Below are 18,624 nucleotides of genomic sequence, written 5' to 3'. Positions count from 1 at the left end.
ACCCTAAACATATGGGGGTTTTTTTTCGTTTTTTTTTCTTCTTTTCTTTTTTTTTAACATGTTCTTTTATCAGCCGGGTATTCACACGACAGTCAGTCACACGAATAGAAACAAAAAATTGTCAGGTTTTTTTTTTTTTTTCCTAGTTGTCTGCTCAAAAACTGTGACCAAGACTAAACATGGAAAATAAAGAGAGAAGGCATTGCATATGTACATTACCAATCACTGAACCAAACCAAAAAAAATGAGAAAAGAAAACAAATGTATTGGGAAGTTCTTTTGAGAACATCCCCAGCACATGCCATCTCAATTTCACAATCACTCCCCCGCTCTCCCCAATCCACTTGTCCCATGACCACACCGACCTCCCCTAACCCCGCCCCCCCCCCCCTCCCCCCGTCCAACTCTGAAATGACATGGCTCAGTGTCTGTCAGAGTTGGTTGGATGATCTTATACACATACACATGTGTACCACACACGCACACACAAACACACCTTTACAACTCCGCTTCCCTAATCGGCCCCTCATACCAACTGGTGAGTGCCCCTGCTGGCCGCCACACTTGCAGTATTCTGAAGTGTCCTCTCACTTGTTACAACTGAAAACAATTAGGGAAAAAAAGTATCATGCACTCCCCTATGTATACTTAAAAAAAAAAAAAAAAAAACACACAACCTCAATAGTCTTTCAAAATCTGCATTTGTCTCTTGTAGTGTATCCTTTCAAAAGGCTAAGACTTTCTTTTCCTTTCATTAGTTTATCAAAGTGTAGTAGTGATGCTGAGTGAGTCTCCCTGTCATGTGGAGCAAAACAAGAGAGAAAGAGAGAGAGACAGAGAGAAAGAGGGGGGGGGGGAGAGAGAACGAGAGAAAGAGAGGGGGGGGAGAGAGAACGAGAGAAAGAGAGGTGGAGAGAGAGAGAACGAGAGACGTTTACCTGTAGTAGAGATGTACAATGACTCTCTGTCCGGTGCAGGGTTCTGAGGTGTGTTTGGCCTGAGTGCTGTCAGTCAGTGCCTGGCAGTCTGGTTTGTTTGTTTGTTTGTTTGTTTGTTTGTTTGTTTGTATGTATATGTCTGTTAGTGTTATTCCGGTAACATAAAACCTCTGTTTTAGGCTCTATATACTCTCCAGAGAACAAAGAGAAGAAAAAAAAGAAATATGAAATTATATTGAATGTATATTCAAACGCTGTAGCGCTTGTATTTTGTATTTTACTTGTTTTGTTGTTGTTATTATTATTATTATTATCTTACTTCCTCCTCCTCACTAGCGCCTGTGTGTGTGTTTTTTTTCCCATTTTATGGAGAATGTTCCTTGTAGCCGTGACAACAGGGGCCTGTGTGCTCCCATGGCATAAAGCCTCACACCCTGATCAAAAATGAAGTAGGGGGAAAAGAAACTATGAAAAAGTCACTAGTGACCCATCACAAACTACAGCTAGACAAAACTGTCCCCAGATGCTTGGATCTGTCCTGCCTGCCTGTCTGTCTGTCTGTCTGTCTGTCTGACCGACCGACCGCACACATAAGGCAACATATTTGGTCTTGTTCCCCAATACGGCTCTTTTTCAAACAAGGGAAAAGAAAACGAGAAAACAAAAAAATAATAAAAACAAATAGCTCAATATCAATTTCAATACTGATAGATATTTTAAATAACAACAAAAAAACTTGTTGTAAACAAATGCTGAAAAATGTCACAAGAATTCTATTTTTTTCTTCATTTTTCTTTTCTTTTTTTTGTGTGGGTGGACTATCCTTAGTCAATCCCACTGTGCAAAACCCCCTTTTTTAAGTCCCACTAAATGAACCAAAAAATATATATACACACACACACAAAATAATAAAAAAAAATAAAATAAAAAAAATTCCCTGGTCGATAAGCAAGCACAGAGAAGGAGAAAAGAGGGGAGACTTTTCCTAGCATGGCTACGTATTTTCCTGTAAGTAGGGGCCGGCTCAATCACTCGCGTCTGCTAGCCGAATAAGCGGCTCAATCACTCGCGTCCGCTAGCCGAGTAAGAGAACTGTGGGAAATGTGGTCTTCGTTCGTTATCAGCCGCGTCCATTCCGTCTTCATCAACTAAGGACAAAGAAGAAGAGCAAAGCAGACATGAGTCTCGACAAGCAAAAAAATACTGAATTGTATTGAAAGCATAGATGGGTCACATTATTTTGATTGCATAAATCAATCAATCAATCAAATCTCACACTACTGTGTCAAACCATGACACACACAGCCAGTACATCCAATCAAATCAAATACAAGCAACAAGGACCAAGGCAAGAGATGGTAGCTTGGCCCCGCCCACTTAGTATCTAGGTGGAAGTTGCAGCTGTAACATTCTGGTCTTACTCAAAACTGCACCAAATGACGTCGTTTTGGTCACACACGAAAAAGTACACACATTATCATCCAAAAACAGGTCGTTGTTGTTGAACCATAATTTCCCTTAAGTTTCACATTCTGTCATCTAGGCCTAATCCATTCAGTGTTTCCCATACATTGACTTATTTGTGGCGGCCCACCACAATATCAACATTGACAACCACACAATGATTTTCCAGGTGTTGTGCTTAAATCTGGTTAGCATCATAACCACGCTGTGCTAATTTGTTAAAAACTGTTGTACTCAAGATAATTCTGCAATCCAACCACCACAAATGGAATTCAATTCTGTGGGAAACACTGCCATTAGTCTGGGGTTAAAAGTCTGGGGACTCACGATTGGAAAACATTTCCAACACTAGGATGGTGACGGGTGTAGACATAGCGTTTACTTTGAAATCATTGGTCCAGTCTCACCAGTCACATTGATCAGGGATTCCCATTTTTAGTTTCAAAGTCTAAGATTTACATGGTAGCTTTGAAGCCATGTACCATGCAACTTTCCTCATTCAACAAAACCAAGGTAAAAACGGTTTTCCATTCTATGTCTGGTTTAAGGTTTCGGCCATGGCATCGTTTCAGTTAGGCATCATGTCGAGTAATTTTTTTGTATCTTATCGGCAGTCATTAGACGCAGACAGGTTAAAGGTGTAGTCCTCAATTCTAATGTAAAACACTTGGTTAGAAATTCTCCCCAGTCCTCTAGATCTGGAAAAGGGAAACAAAGTGGCTCGGACCGATCCATATTCCATTTCCAGTTAATCTGAAATATGAGCAACCTCTGGCCGGAATCGGGAGACTATGCCGTTAAAAAAAATGAACACAAGAAGCAAAGAGATGAGGAGTCTTACACTTTTCTGGAGGGGTGATGGTTATGGTCTGTGCTGTGAACTCCTCGTCGAAATACCGAGTGTCTGTTTCTGAGGTCACCTGGGGCATGAAGGGTGGGCCCAACTACAGAGAGGACGAGTGTGAGAGGGACACATTAAACAAGAGCAGCAACAGGAGGATCATAAAAGAGAAGTGGTAAAAACAAGTAATAGGAACAGGGAGAGAGAAAAAGCAATGAGAAGGGGGAAACGGGGAGAGAGAGAGGGAGGGAGGGAGAGAGAGAGAGGGGGGGGGGGGGGGGGGGGGGGAGAGAGAGAGAGAGAGTACATAACTGAGAGGCTTAGAAAGAAAAAAATGTCAACTACCTTCAGTTCAACGAAGAAACTCACAGTTACAAAAAAGAAAAAAGAAACAGCACTACTACAACCCTATGCCTGATTAACAGAAGACAACTCCCCGTACCTTTTTGTCGTAGACATCTTGCCAGTCCAGTGTACTGAAGAAGCTATGTCGCATGATCTCCTTGGCATCGTCAGGGCCTCCGCCAAGTCTGCGTAAACATATGAGCAATCAGTGGAATGTTCCAGATATACCCGTTACCATGGCAATGACAATGTGGTTGAAAGCTACCTCCACTGCTTCTCAAAGTGGAGCTTTAGTTTTCGTAATACCCTGTAGAGGTCTGACCAGACAGCCTAACAACAGGCTTCTACTTATGTTTGTTATATTAAAAAACAAATACACACACACACAAAATCACAACACGTTGCACCTTTAAGGCCATATTACTTTTCTACTTTCAAGTCACACACCTGTTCTTCATGTCGTTGTCATTATAATTTATGTGTAGACGTTGTCATTCATATAAGCAAGAGCGAAACTTATTTTACATTATTGTTGTAGTTATTGTTCTTGGTGTGAACGGCCCTTTATGATGTAATGATGAATGAAACCTCCCCACTGATCAATCAATGACTGATCAATCACCTCTTGTTTGGATCCTTGATGAGCAGTCCGCCTAGCAGTGACTTGGCGTCAGAAGAGAGAGTTCTGGGAAACTTGATCTCCTCCATGAGGATGAGCTCAAACAGCTTCTCGTGGTCCTGGTTGTAGAAGGGCAGGCGTCCGCACATCATCTCGTACATGACCACGCCCAGACCCCACCAGTCCACCGCGCGGCCGTAATCGTTATCCTCCAGCACCTGAGGAGAGGTATGCATACCTTTATTTACTATTCACACACACACACACACACACACACACACACACACACACAGGCCGTAGTCATTAACTTCCAGCATCTCGACTGAGGTATGTGAAGTATACGCGTGTTACACACACACACACAAAGAAACAAACACACACACACACACACACACACGCGCGCGCGCGCACGCACACACGCACACGCACACGCACACACACACACAGATTACATCAGTAGAAAGCATAGCTGTCAGATTCTGCTGATATGTTTTGATACACTTTAGTGAATCTAATTGAAAATAATTTCAAATGTAAAATTTGTATCCTCCCAAAGAAGGCAAAAGTAGCATTTTGTATCACTGTAAATGTGTGGTTGAGCTGTGTTGTGCTTTCTAGTGTATACTCAGAAGAAAAACTTCCCCATTGCCATTGCATAATTTACACTCTGAGTTTAAGACACATGTAAAATATTAATGAATGTTATAATCTGCTCAGTCATCACCCACTAGCATGTGATTGGAGGAAAAAGTTGTCCATCATCACTCACCAATTTATAGTGAGTGACCTCACCTGTTTCTATGGCCACATCATCACGGTGATGTATATCATCTACTATTACCGGCAGAGACAACGACATCATCTTTCTCTGTGTATGTTTTTAGTTCACACTTTCACACGTTTGCTCGAGAAGCATTAACAAAGAACAGGAAGTGAGAAACCGACAAAAAAAAAAAAGAAAAGTGTTTCCTGAGAGGACTTTGGCAGGGAGGTGTAATTGGATTGGCTGTTGAGTTTCCATATCAACAACCTTTCACCAGGATTGACAGACTTCCCCTTTAACCAGTCTTTCACCTTTGACCTGTGAGCTTCTTTACCTCGGGGGCCAGGTACTCAGGGGTGCCACAGAAGGTCTTCATGGTTGCCGTGTCAGTGATGCCCTCCTTGCAGAGGCCGAAGTCGGTGATCTTGATGTGCCCGTCTTTGTCCAGCATCAGGTTTTCCAGCTGGGAGGAAGGACTCATATCATCGTCATGATCATCAATATCATCACCACCACCATCAAGATCATAGTCAAACCAATATCAAATGTTGCTGTTCTCCATTTGTGAACATTGCCGATATCACAACTGCTTTTGGAAACAGAAGGGCATTTGCCGGTGCTTAATTCTACAATTGGCCAGGGCCTCGTTTCCTGATAATGATACAGTACACGCACTTACAAAGGTTTTCTACATGTCATCTTAAGATCGTTCGTTTGGTTTTTCTGACGGTTTCCCGCACATGCTCGTAGCGTGAACGTGCGTGCACTGCTCTTAATTCATTGTATGTGCCTTCTTATTTACTTTTTATATTGTTTACTTGAATGTTATGTTTGTCTGTGGACCTAATTGGTAAAATATGTCTTGTCTCCACCGTGGGATAGTAGGAAACGTAATTCCGATCTCTTTGTATGTCTTGACATGTGAAGAAATTGACAATAAAGCAGACTTTGACTTTGACTTGATTTAAGATGCTCTTAAGGGGAGCTGTCCACGTTAACAGTTCTGACATGTACTCTAATTTGGTGATGTCAGGTGACAGCACGTCACAGCTACCCTTTAAACTCAGATCTACATTAATTCACTTAAATACGGAAAAAGTCGAGTAAGATAGTGAGGAAATGTGTAGGCTTACATAACATAGGCTTAGATTCTGACGCAGCACAGACTACAACCACATGTTCCTTTACTTTGCTCTTTGAATTTCCCCTGGGGATCAATAAAGTATCTATCTATCTATCTATTAAAAGATAAAAAGTATTTTGTCATAAATTGTTTGTTTCTTCATAAATTTTTGTTTGTTCATTCTTGTTCATTCTTATCACATTATTATGAGCATTAAATGTATGCTATTTTGCTCGCTAAAATCGGATTCAGTACAAGTACATAACAGAGAATGGGAACGCATGTTGGACAATTCTATTCTTAGTTGCAATTTCCCTGTATGTCTTGGGTGACCTCAGTGAAGTACCTGTTAAGACACCTTTAACGAGTCCTCTGGATCACTCGTAGATCTACGAGTGTTTTTACAACGTTCTTAAACAACAATGTTTTCGGGAAATAGGGCTGCAAATCTTAAGACGTTCGCAAGAGGGACTTTACAAACTGCTTACAATGCTTTCGGGAAACAAGGCCCAGAAGAGAGTCTTAGAAGAATGTTCCTACATTCTACAGTTAAATGGGAGTGAATAAGACCATTTGCTTTTCCAACCTGTTTGTTTACAAGATCACTCTTCCTTTCAATCGATTACTGAATCAATATAGTGTGAGTAGTGCTAATGTGTGTGAATACTTAGCTAATGTGTTATCTGGAACATAAAAGGACAATAAAGACCTAATTACCAACGAACCAATTCCTCCAACAACACATTGGACCAATTCCAACACAACGATGAGACATGTGATGCAAACGGACAGCATTTAGAAGTGTTTGTGAATCTGAGTGAGGTGAATGAAATTTGTTTTAAAAAAAATGGTTAAATAAACAAGATTTGGAAAAAAGAAATGGCCACATGTGGATTTGGCACACATGTTCAAAACTCACCTTGAGATCACGGTAAACAATCTTGGCAGAATGCAAGTAGTCCAGAGCAGAGACGATCTCCGCCCCGTAGAAGCGTGTGCGGTCTTCAGAGAACACCCGTTCTCTTGACAAATGAAAAAAAAGCTGCCCAAGACAAGTTATAACAGTTCATTAATCGTGCCTGTAATTATTTACAATTGCAGGCAATGATAACATTGTTATAAGTAAAGAGATCAAATCCATCGTACCTCACCACCATTAACATACTCCATCACAAAACAGAGGCGGTCCTTTGTCTGGAAAGACCACTTGAGGGACTGCAGGATGTAAAAATAAGAATTGTTTTAACTCTTTTACCTTTGGGTCTGTGTGAAAGCAGCAATCACACTCAGTTTCGGTACAAAACAAATGAGCCGAGACCACCTGGATTGAGAGACAGCTACATGTACTTACATTTCTGTACACATAACATAGCCTAAGCTACAAGTTTATTCGACTTAAGGCTAGAGATCTGGCTAGCCTATGTTTTGAATTTCAAGCCAATAAAGCACTGAACTGAAATCATACAGTAAAGTATGGTACTTACAGTTAAAAATGGATGCCTAGTGTTTTTCAGTACTCTGCTTTCTGTGAGTGTGTGGGCCACCTCATCCTGCAAGTAGAAAGGGGGAGAGAGAGAGAGAGAGAGAGATAGAGAGAGAAAGAGAGAAATGAGGTGCAGGATTTGTTACAGAACCGTTCAATGACTGACACAAAATACATAAAGATGAGTCTATGAAAATACATACAGATGAGTGTATGCACACACACACACACACACACACACACACACACACACACCTTTGCAATGAGCAAAGCATGAGGCTACACACACACACACACACACACACACTCACCTTTGCAATGATGACTTCCTTTTTCAGGATCTTCATTGCATAATAGGTTCCACTGGCCTTCTCCCGCACCAGGATCACCTTCCCGAACGTGCCCTTGCCCAGCAGCTTTAGATAGTCAAAGTCGTTCATTGTCTGCTGAGGAAGAACAAGTCGCCGCCACAGCGACGAAGCCAAACGTGAGTGACGTAATCACATGGCAAGCACGACTTTAGCTGATCTAGCCCATGCTGAACTGTCATTATATTAAAAGCTCTCTCTCTCTCTCTCATGCTCACGGACTGTAGTCGGTCACTAATGTGATGATTTCTAATCGGGTCGTGACTCGTGAATGACAGGGGATGTTCCACAGTCACCGCCATGTGTGCACCACAGCATCCCTTTTGGTACATTCTGGAACGCCACTGCCTATTCCTTATACAGTACAGATATATATGGGAAATTCAACTACTGTTATACTGCTATACAAATCAAATGACCTATATTACAGTGACTTACATTCCTCTATTCCCACTGGTATGTCAGGCAATGTATGTGACATTCTGCTCTTCCTATAACTACTAGGCAGTCCCTCCAGTGACATGACGTTAACAGGGTTCCCACTCGAAGTCAAATGTAAAATTCCATGACTTTCCCTGACAAAAAAACCAGGACTTACTATACAATGATTAGTACAATATACCGACCAATGACTTCAAAGCACCCGTGTAGTGGTCAAGAATCTTTTACTTTTTTTAGAGCGGGAGATGAATAAATGGGCATTGAATAAACACTGTTGGGCTACTCAAGCAAGGAGTAAAGCTAATAAGCAAATGTACACCAATAGGAATATATTTGTATTAGTGTATTTTGGCAAGAAAATGTTACTGCTACAACAAAATTCTGATACTCCCTGACTTTACCCCAAAAATGATCAAAATAATCAGACTTTCCATTTCTGGAATAGACTTTCCAGAAGTCCATGATATTACAGAAATTCCATGACCCGTGGGAACCCTGCGTTTATCTGCATCCTTTGTTTTGACCACGCAGGCACGCATGCAAGAATCTCTGTACATCTTTATCTTTATTTGGCTGGCGTTTTTATCCAAAGCGACTTACTGATGTCAATTAAATGATAAAATTGCAAGGCCAGATTCCGGTGTTAAGTGCCTCGCTCAAGGGCACATCGCCGGCAGCTGGAAATCAAACTCATCGACTTTTCAGGATACAGCATGCCAACCCGGCTCCTTATCCACTATACTACCATTGCCCCAGCATACCTTCCGTTTGTGATGACTTATAGACCCGGCTCCTTATCCACTATACTACCATTGCCCCAGCATACCTTCCATTGCCCCAGCATACCTTCCATTGCCCCAGCATACCTTCCATTGCCCCAGCATACCTTCCGTTTGTGATGACTTATGGACGTGTCCATCTCCTCCTCGTTGACGTTCTCCATCTGCAAGGTGGGGCTGCACAGGATCCCCTCCTCTTCCTGCTTGGCCAGCTTGTCCGCCACCATCTGGATCGCCTCCGCCCATTCGTCCCTGTCGCCACAGCAACGGCGCCATCAGTCAATCAATCAGTCATCGTGTTAAGTGACAGGTGACAGTTTGGCTAACGGAGACGGATGAGAGGGACCTACCCCCGTTTCTTTACACATGCGATTGCGGTAACACTCACCACGGCAACAGTGCATGGCATTGCCACGGCGACAGTAATAGCAGCAATACGTCTAAATTGGTTCCATTCCATTGGCTACTAATCCATCTCCTATGGACCAAAGCTGGTGATGGTATACACGCCTTTGTGGTTTTCAGCAGTGATTTGAATAAAAGCTGACTCAATATAATTGCAAATGATGCCAAATGAGGACAGCATGCATGCCTTGGTTCTACTCAGTGACAATTCTCTTCTTTTGTGGCCCTATTTCAACACCAGCTTTGTCTGTGATGTATGCTGCTGATGCTTTTTGGAGTGAACATTAACCCTTAGAACCCGATTGACGCAAAGTGCGTCAAAAAACACACCCCTTCTTCTCTGTTACATTGCTCTGGAACGGTTCATCGCAGCGAGATGAAACCTTTATTGCACGACAGAGCAGAAGTGGGGCTTTCCAACGAGACTACACACTTGTCTGTACGATCAAGTATGAAAATGAAAAAAAATCATGAAATTAAATCAAATTGCATCATATTTACAGTCTATACTTCTCTGCGTTCACCTGCACACACATTACTCTAGTTTGAATTACTCGCGAACCCGTGATCGCATCGATATGGCAAGCATATCAGATGAAAGAGGGGGCACAGGGCTATCCATTCGTACCATGTTTATCGATCCTTCGGGCTTATAAAACCAGACGAAGTGACTGCAAAATAATAACGTCATGTACACAAACCAACGCTGCACACTCATTACTCTCGTTTGAATTACTCGCGGACCCGTGATCACATAGATATGCCACGCATGTCAGATGAAAGAGGAGACTCAGAGCTATCATTTGATACCAAGTACATCCTTCTGGGTTATAAAACAGACGAAGTGACAGCAAAATAATAACTTCATATAGCTGGACTTACCCCACGTTTTTGTCTGTTCTTGTGGCAAAGCATGTTTATAATCCAATGCTATCATGTGTTTCTCTATGGCAAAGCATGTTCATATTCCGGTTTTGAGATCTTAGCAAATTCCTGCATGGCATCCAATTCAAGGCATACATTGCATCCCAATTTGTTCAACAAATAAACACCTTTTTTGCCTTTACTTTGTTCATGGCAATGCAGTAAAAAGTTGAGAATTATTATGACAGCATACACACAGGCACGCAGGCTAACACGTAACCTCGGGTCAAGTCAGGTCAGATCAGTTCGTGTCACAGATATGGAGCTCAGAAAGGTCACTATAAAAAATGGCATTTATTTCCGTAAATCACACAGCAAATATTTCTGTAAATTGCTCAGCCCCAGAGTATCCCTCCAACATGGCAATTATATTGCCCGATTCAGGACAGTCTGCCCTACAACCACATGAAATGCACGTAGAGCTGTGAGCTTGCTGTGGTGAGATACATGTCGAAATATAAGAATTTGTATAATACACTTTTTATATTTTAATTCTTTAAAAATCAAAATAAAATCAATGCTAGTATTAATACATGATCTGAATAGCATAGACTCTCCTGAAAAAAACAATATATAATATATGTTTGTGGCACTTACAATGACCAGAATAAATCCTTATGAATAAAGGTAGTGAAAATGCCCTAAAAACAGCTTAGGGTTCTAAGGGTTAACTCTAACTGGGATTTAACATTGAGGCCAAGATCATGGATTTAGGTCGACAAATATTGATATGCATCTTGACATGCTAATAAGTCTGATGGGGGACAGTTTGTTTTACGTGACATGGTGATTGTGAAAAAAAAAAATAATAACTTCAGATTGGATCTGTGCAGTGCATCGACTTCCCCTTACCCCATCAGTTTACTGACTGATGAAATTTCACTCAGACTAGTAACACTCCATGGGAATATTTTATTCTCTGATCTCAGTGATGTCATCCTTCAAAATGGATGCCTCTGACTCATCCCACTCCAATTCCCATGGAGTCACATGACCTCCTGAAAGTTAGATGACATCACCATGACCAAATGACCCCTCTTTCACAGCTGACTTAATGATCCTTGCTGATGACATCAGCTGTCATTAAGCATTGATGTGATAGTGTAGAGACCACATATAGAGGATTCACATCTGAGCAATTCCGTAAGTCCTCTGAGTCATTGCTTCTTAACTGTTAATGCCTCAGCTGGAAGGGCTAGTTACTGTGTTACTGCCACATTTGCAGGAACATCAGGATAGAGATATTCTAGACCCTAAAATAAGATAGTAAGATCCAGCTCCACAAAGTAAACATATGTTGCTATGTTACATATTTAGTCGTCATGGTACTCGGGGCCAGATGTACTAACGCTTTTGTGCCCACTTCAGGCGTATTTGTTTCGCAACGTGCGTGTAACATCATTGCGAGGTATGTACAAACAGGCCGCAAAGATGTTAAAGCGCAAACTGCCTGTTGCGGGAGCTGAAAAGGGTACATTGCGTTTTTCGTGTCATGCATATGCATTCATGAGAGGATCCAGAGGAAAGGGGGAGTTTAGCGTAAAGAGATGGGTGGGGAAGCGTAAATAGCGCCTAATTATGTATTCCGCGGTATGTACAAAGACTGCTCGTGAAAGCGCACGTCTATTCTGCGCCTAAATATTTCCGCCTTGTAAAAGCAGGTGTTAATCCAAACTGCAGTTCAATGCGTCAATAAGAGAACCATTCAAAGACAACAAAATCGCTATTTAGAGCACCAGTTTTGTAAGTCTTTTTCCTTTTCGTTGCTTTTTTCGTTGGCCTTACTTTCACTTTCACGTCATTCACTTAAACTTTCCTACTTGCTAGATTTGACCAATCTTCCATAGCCTACGTGCACAAGTAGTTTGAGTAGAACTACTGATCTTCATTATCTCCCTGCTTGTTGACATCTTATCATGTATGGTATTATTCATGATCGCTAAACGTTTTGATTCTTTTGAATGTTGTCATCAGTTAACTTCATTCAACTGCGCTTGTATGTAGGCGCTGCCATACAGTTGTGGACATTCGTAAATTGCGTTTATGGGCGGAGAAAGGCAGAGAAAGGCGCAGTTTACACTAAGTATTGAACGATTGATAAATACGACGGAAACTTGGGTCTGACAGCATTCGCAATCTGCGGTTTGTCCATGACGCTACTAACGCTACGTTCGCAAATGTAGGTACATCTGGCCCTCAGTCTCTTGTGATGTCACAATGTCAGTGCTGATAATGATGATGTCACAATTTCAGCTTGCTGATGTGTCAGAATGGGAAAATCATACAAACAGAATGCTTAAAACTGACACCTTTTTGTTCAGTTTACTCTATGACCATTAGGTAACTGACAAACATAAATACACGAGAGAGCTGAAAGCAGGACAGCCAATATGCTTCTCTATTTGTCTCCGCAGGGGAGAGCCAGCCATACCTTTCGTCCGGTGTGTCGACATGGAAGGTCCTCTCGATGACAGTGGTCCATTGCAGACAGCGTATGATGAAGGTGTTGGGCTTGGGCCTCTCTGTCTTCATCAGCTGACACTCTGTGGAGGAAAAAAAAGAGGGGTGATAAGAAACCACACACACACACACAACAAAAATAAATCTGAAAAGATGACTTCCAAATGTGGCGTCTTGAAGTGCGGAGTGAAACTGTCAACACACATGAAACCTACATACGGCTATTAAGAAAACCTCTAATATGAAACGCTACATACGGCAATTAAGAATATGTGGTTGGTGTTTTACTTTTTTTTACATCAACAAGCCTTTACACCTTTAATACTTGTGAAATACCAAAACACTTGTGGCCTGAAAAGCCCCCTTGAAAGCCATCAGGAGATTCCGTGACATTCTGAGAGCAGCAGAAGGAGGCCTGGCATAATGGCACTTCAGGCCATCACTGGGTAACATGTGCACTACTCAAAAGACCCACTTCAGGTAATTGTGCAGAGTTACCACCTGCATGCTAAAGTAATGGGGGCTCTTCATTTCTTCATTGGCACATGCAGTGGCTGTTATCCTCACAGACGAGAATAAAGAAATGGCAGCGGGGGGGGGGGGGGGGGGGGGAGTGTGTTTTTCACAGGCGTCCAGACACATTACTTATTTTCTCTCGAAGCACTTAAGAAAACGTTCTAACTCATTTTCCTCTCCCAGTAGAGCACGGTGCTCAGGACTTCGTTCACTGACTGAATGCCACATGTCAGTCACTTTGAGTGTGATGTGAAATATCATAAAGCCACACTGATGAGAACAGGATAAATCTGCTACACAGCTGACAGCAGCAATCTAACGTTTTTCATCGGGAGTAAACAGGTTTAGTTACAGCTATGTGGCAGTGTCGTGTGTTGTAAATGAAAATGTCAAAATGGCAGCCGCGGGGTCACACTCACTGGCCACAGAGAAGTTGTTGAGCGGGTACGCCAGGTCCATGTCCTGTGGCTTCTCCTTGTAGCCAATGAAGGAGCCATCCGTCTTGAGCAGGAAGTATCGCGGTCGCCAGTTCTTAATGTATTCTCCTAGGAAGGGTAAGGAAGTCGAGAGAAACAGGTTTGAGCCAAAATGGTTGCTGCTGAGCCACAGCAACAAAGTACAACCTAATTTACCTAATTTAGTTCAAAAATTGGATCTTTCATATATTCTAGATTCATTAGATATAAAGTGAAATATTTCAGTCATTAAGTCATTTTTGATGTACGGACAGGTCATGAAAACCAAAAATGAATATCTCAAAATATTACAATAAAGGGGTTAAGAGGTATCTCAAAATATTAGAATAAAGAGGTAAAGAGGAAAATAAATGAACTAATCTGACTAATCTCATTTATACACTCAATACTTATTCTGGCTGCTTTTGCACAAATTACTACTTGTGTGGCTTGGTATGGAGGCAATCAGCCTGTGCCACTGCTGAGGTGTTACGGAAGCCCAGGTTGCTTTGATAGCGACCTTAAGGTCATCTATTCTTGGGTCTCGTGTCTCTCATTTTTCTCTTGACAATAAACCCAAGATTCTCTAAGGGGCTCAGGTCAGGCTGGCCAATTAACAATTTAGCACAGTAATACCATGGTAACCAAACCAGTTACTACTGTAACACTGTGGCACTGTGGGCAGGTGCCGAGTCCTGCTGGAAAAGGAAATCAGGATCTCCATGAAGCTCGTCAGCAGATGGAAGCATGAAGTGCACTAAAATCTCCTGGTAGAAGGCTGCATTAACTGTGCATGACATGGCACCCCAAATCATCATACTGTATTTCACTTTAAATCTAATGAATCAAGAATATATGAAAGATCCACTTTTTGTGGGAAATGTCTACACACAAGAGGATGCTAGAAACATGAGACAAGCAAACCATTTTAATTCATTCATTCCTAGGCCTGTTTACCTTCTTATTGGACAACCGACACACACACACAGACATTTACATAATATTTTCATTTAGCAGATGCTTTCATCCAAAGCGACTTACACATGTCAATTATATTACACCGGAGCAAATTGGGGTTAAGTGTCTTGCTCAAGGGCACAACGATGGAAGCTGGGAATTGAACCCACAACTTTCCAGGCTACTGCATGCTAGCCCAGCTCCTTAACCACTACGCAACCACCGCCCATATTTTCACAAACCATTACTGTCAAATTTCAAAGTTGAATTTCCTCACTGACACACACAAAGACACAAACAAATCTATAAAGCCTGTGCATCATATAACACTCACTCATACATTTCCTCTAATCTAAACTCTCTAAAACAGAGATATACAACTGGTGTTCACTGTGTGCACAAGGTCATATGTTCACAAAATGAACAAATGAATTTGTGAACTCACTGTGAATTCACATCAATTATTTTCTCTTAATCAAATAAAACTCACTCACTCACTCGCACGTGTGTGTCGCAGCAGGTCCACTCACCTCTCTTCTGGACCCAGCCCTCCTTCACCACGACGTTCGGGTCATTCATGACGGCTTGCGGGTCGGCTCTGAACCCGGTGGTCCCTTGCCAGCAGTCTCCACACTGCCCACTCTAACCCTCTCTGATCCGGTCCCTCTCCTTCTCTCTTGTTCCTTCTACTTAGTTTCGAAACAGCACACACAGACACACACACACACACACACACACACACACTCACGCACTCACACACACACACACACACACACACGCACACACACACCGTCTAGCCTACAACCCACCTGTCTGTATCTGGCCTGTTCTTGCTACTGCTGCTGCTGCTTCTGCTGTTCTGTGTGCTACCTGCATCAACGTGGCTGGTCTCTCCTACTCGTTTTCCTCCTCCTCCTTCTCTGTACCACTCCTTCACTTCCTCTCTCACCCCTGCTTTGATATCACTTATCACTTAACCTCTCACTAGCTCTCTCTCTCTCTCTCTCTCTCCCTGTCTCTCTTTCTTCCTCCCACCCTCTACCCCCTGTCACACTCCAGTGGTGACTCAGCCTGGAAGGAAGTAAACAGTGGAGAGAGAAAAAAAATAATATAATAATAATAATAATAATAATAATATAACTGCACATTGAGCAATATCCTTCTTTCAATCCACTCTATCTCCCTTTTTTGCTACACGCCCTCCTTCCCTCCCTCCCTCCTGTTTCTTGTGAACACTTATGTGAGAAATAAAGCCATTGTTAAGGCCAAGAGCACGTTTCCCGTCCCTCCCAGCGCCAAAAGCCGTTAAATCACCCCCTTTCCTCTCGGAACAAGCAAGATTCTGGCCCCCGTGTAAAGGCTGCCACTCTGTCCCCTTGTAGCCTACTTTATCAAAACACACACACGGACTGGCTCTTGCATATACACACACATCTATGCAGGGCCAGGGGCGGGCACAAGCAGGATATGGCAGCCGAGATAGAATCTTAAAACAGCCGACAGATGACCAATTACATTATCTTATCAACATCCATGACTTCAGCAATGGTGATGTGGGCTACAGACACAGGTATTGACAAGACATGAAAGCTGACTAAGAGGTTCTCGCTGTGTACGCAAGGATAAAGGCTTTTTATTTGTGCGTTGAAGCCGATCTTTAAGGCAGATCCCGTGATTGGGAATAACTGTTTGTTAGCATGAATGAAACGAAACTATTCGCCACCGCATAGTGGGATAGCCCGAGGAGAGCAGTCTCAAATGCCAAATGTAGGCTATCGCCTGATAAGATGCAGACTTCCAAACACGACATTGCACAGTCACACTTGGTCAGTATCTCCTTCGTGTGTGCCTACTTGTCTTGCATGTTCTTACGGTAGGCTATATACACCCAATCTATCTGTTTTGATACACTCAGCATGCGCGTTTTAAATAGTGACACTTTATTAGAGCGCTTAATAATTCTCAAATGACCATGCCATCAAATCATCAATTCGGTGCCACCAGAATGTAAATATGAATGTTATGAAAACAAGCCCAACAAACACCCCCACCAGATGACAACAAAAACAATGGCTGACACTACAACGGGCATTCCAACGGTGGGCTTTCGCTGCAAAGCCCGTCATTAACGCCACCGCTCTATACAATCAGCGGATTTGCCAGCAATTAATAAGACGACACAGTTAGGCCGCCACGCAATAAACAAACAATAACACAGCGGCTTTTGTTCCGAAGGCGAGTGGTGTCTTTTGGGCTACAGTTATATAATAGACCGACAGCGCAATTACCGTTACACCCGAAAATGCCTACAAGCGTGACTAGCTAGCATGCGGCTATTAGCTAGTAAAATGCCATTTTGAATGCAATTAATGATACAACATCAGTGTAGTGATATGAAAACGGCTCGTTGGCTGGCGGGATGGAAATAAGCGATGTCGTCTGATGTGCGTGTTGAGTCCATATTTTTCACATCATTCACAGCAAAATGGAGGCATTCCGTATGTTAGACTAGATCTACTAACCTTAAGAATCGGTTTAAATGTAGCCTATCAGAAGAAAGGCAAATCGAGAAAAAGAAATATTAGGCCTGTAACGTTAGCTTCAAGGCTTGGCTGCGGCCTCCAACCAAATAGATAACTGTTAGCGTGCTAGCATCATCTCTGCCCAAGCCTTGTGATTGCAGCATCTAACTATGTCCACCCTGCCTCGCATCCCAAACTTGCAGATGTGCATTCTTCGTATGCTAAGAGCTAGCTGTATCAGTACCAGTGCTAGCTTGGGTGGGTTACTGTGAGCGGAAACAGGCCCCGATTCATTTACAGAAATATATTAACCTCCTGTTAGCATATTTGTACCATCCCTGTGGTTACACCCCATTCAAAGACTCTCCCCCCACTCAAAACAGTACGAGCCATGATGCATTACCTGTCGGGGAAACGGGCTAGGGGGATTCGCTGGGTGTCTCCCCTCTCTGGATCCTTGTAGCCTGTGCTGGTTTCTCCCACCACCACCAGCTCAGATGGGAGGCAGGAGAGATTTTGGGAAGCCCCGTCACGGGCCGAGCGATGAGGAGGACAGCGACGTTGCCATTGCTGCCGACACTGCCGGCGAATTCGGTTGACCCTGGAAATGCGGCTAACGACGAGGAAGATGGGGAGAAGAGGAGACGGTGGCTGCCTCCGTCACTGACCTGCCACCGCCGCTATCGCTGGCATTGAGGAAATGTTGTGACGTCACGCCAGGCAGATTTCGGACCACGTCCCTCTCTTCCTGGCTTTGTCACTCGCCGGGCTTTTGTTGCTGGCTGCCCCAACCTTATTTGGCAGCGCAATGGATTAAGCTATATCGCATTTTATGTCGGATTGAAAATAAAACCAATAAACTGATTGACTTTGGGTTATAAGTTAAGTTTTCTATTACATTCCGTGAGGTTTTTTTAGTCTGAGTATCCTCTGTGTGAGATCCTATGGTGAGACTATTTTGGAATGGGGGTGTGCTTTGTTTCACAAAAGCATCTCTAATCCAACCTCTTAAACAAGTCGGAAACAAAGAACTGAAATTACCACACGAAGAGAGCCTGGCTTGACATTTTCATGATTGCTAAGATTAAGATAAGATAGATAAGATAAGTAGCCTAATATCAAATGTTCATAATACTGTCAGGTTTCGCTGTGATTTTCTTTTACGAAAGCCTTTTTGATTGAGGACAGAATATGAAGGATGATTGAAATGTGTCTCCCCCT

General features: G+C 42.6%; 1 protein-coding gene across 2 annotated transcripts; it reads right to left on the bottom strand.

Annotated features, from left to right (window-relative positions):
• Window positions 1-411: 411 nt before the first annotated feature.
• Window positions 412-18,245, bottom strand: akt3b (v-akt murine thymoma viral oncogene homolog 3b). 2 transcript variants are annotated; one of them, XM_076289569.1, is made up of 14 exons: window positions 17,807-18,245; window positions 15,412-15,952; window positions 13,889-14,014; window positions 12,925-13,036; window positions 9,272-9,416; window positions 7,888-8,019; window positions 7,578-7,643; window positions 7,240-7,308; window positions 7,013-7,135; window positions 5,305-5,433; window positions 4,211-4,425; window positions 3,686-3,773; window positions 3,244-3,346; window positions 412-2,086 (listed from the first exon to the last, which is right to left on the bottom strand). In XM_076289569.1, the coding sequence occupies exons 2-14, from the start codon at window positions 15,458-15,460 to the stop codon at window positions 2,001-2,003; spliced, it is 1,443 nt and encodes a 480-aa protein (XP_076145684.1). In that variant the 5' UTR covers window positions 15,461-15,952; window positions 17,807-18,245; the 3' UTR covers window positions 412-2,000. The 2 variants fall into 2 exon arrangements, with proteins under 2 accessions (XP_076145684.1, XP_076145676.1); XM_076289561.1 differs by having other exon boundaries at window positions 7,888-8,022; window positions 17,807-18,244.
• Window positions 18,246-18,624: the final 379 nt, after the last annotated feature.

Source organism: Alosa pseudoharengus, unplaced genomic scaffold (genome assembly GCF_046254945.1).
Source record: "Alosa pseudoharengus isolate Yale_2024_CS ecotype anadromous, Long Island Sound unplaced genomic scaffold, YU_APseudo_1.1 YU_APseudo_1.1_scf_1, whole genome shotgun sequence".
NCBI lineage: Eukaryota > Metazoa > Chordata > Actinopteri > Clupeiformes > Clupeidae > Alosa > Alosa pseudoharengus.
Note: the sequence above shows the minus strand (reverse complement) of the source record. Positions and strands in the feature narration are given on the sequence as shown.

What these genes read in the sequence shown, in the direction of transcription:
- akt3b (XM_076289561.1), bottom strand. Translation starts at nt 15,460, where the DNA reads ATGAATGACCCGAACGTCGTGGTGAAGGAGGGCTGGGTCCAGAAGAGA. An exon ending in CTAGGCATCCATTTTTAACT is followed by an intron (nt 7,309 to 7,577) that starts GTAAGTACCATA and finishes TACATCCTGCAG; the next exon opens with TCCCTCAAGTGGTCTTTCCA. An exon ending in AAGATGTCTACGACAAAAAG is followed by an intron (nt 3,347 to 3,685) that starts GTACGGGGAGTT and finishes TCCTCTCTGTAG; the next exon opens with TTGGGCCCACCCTTCATGCC.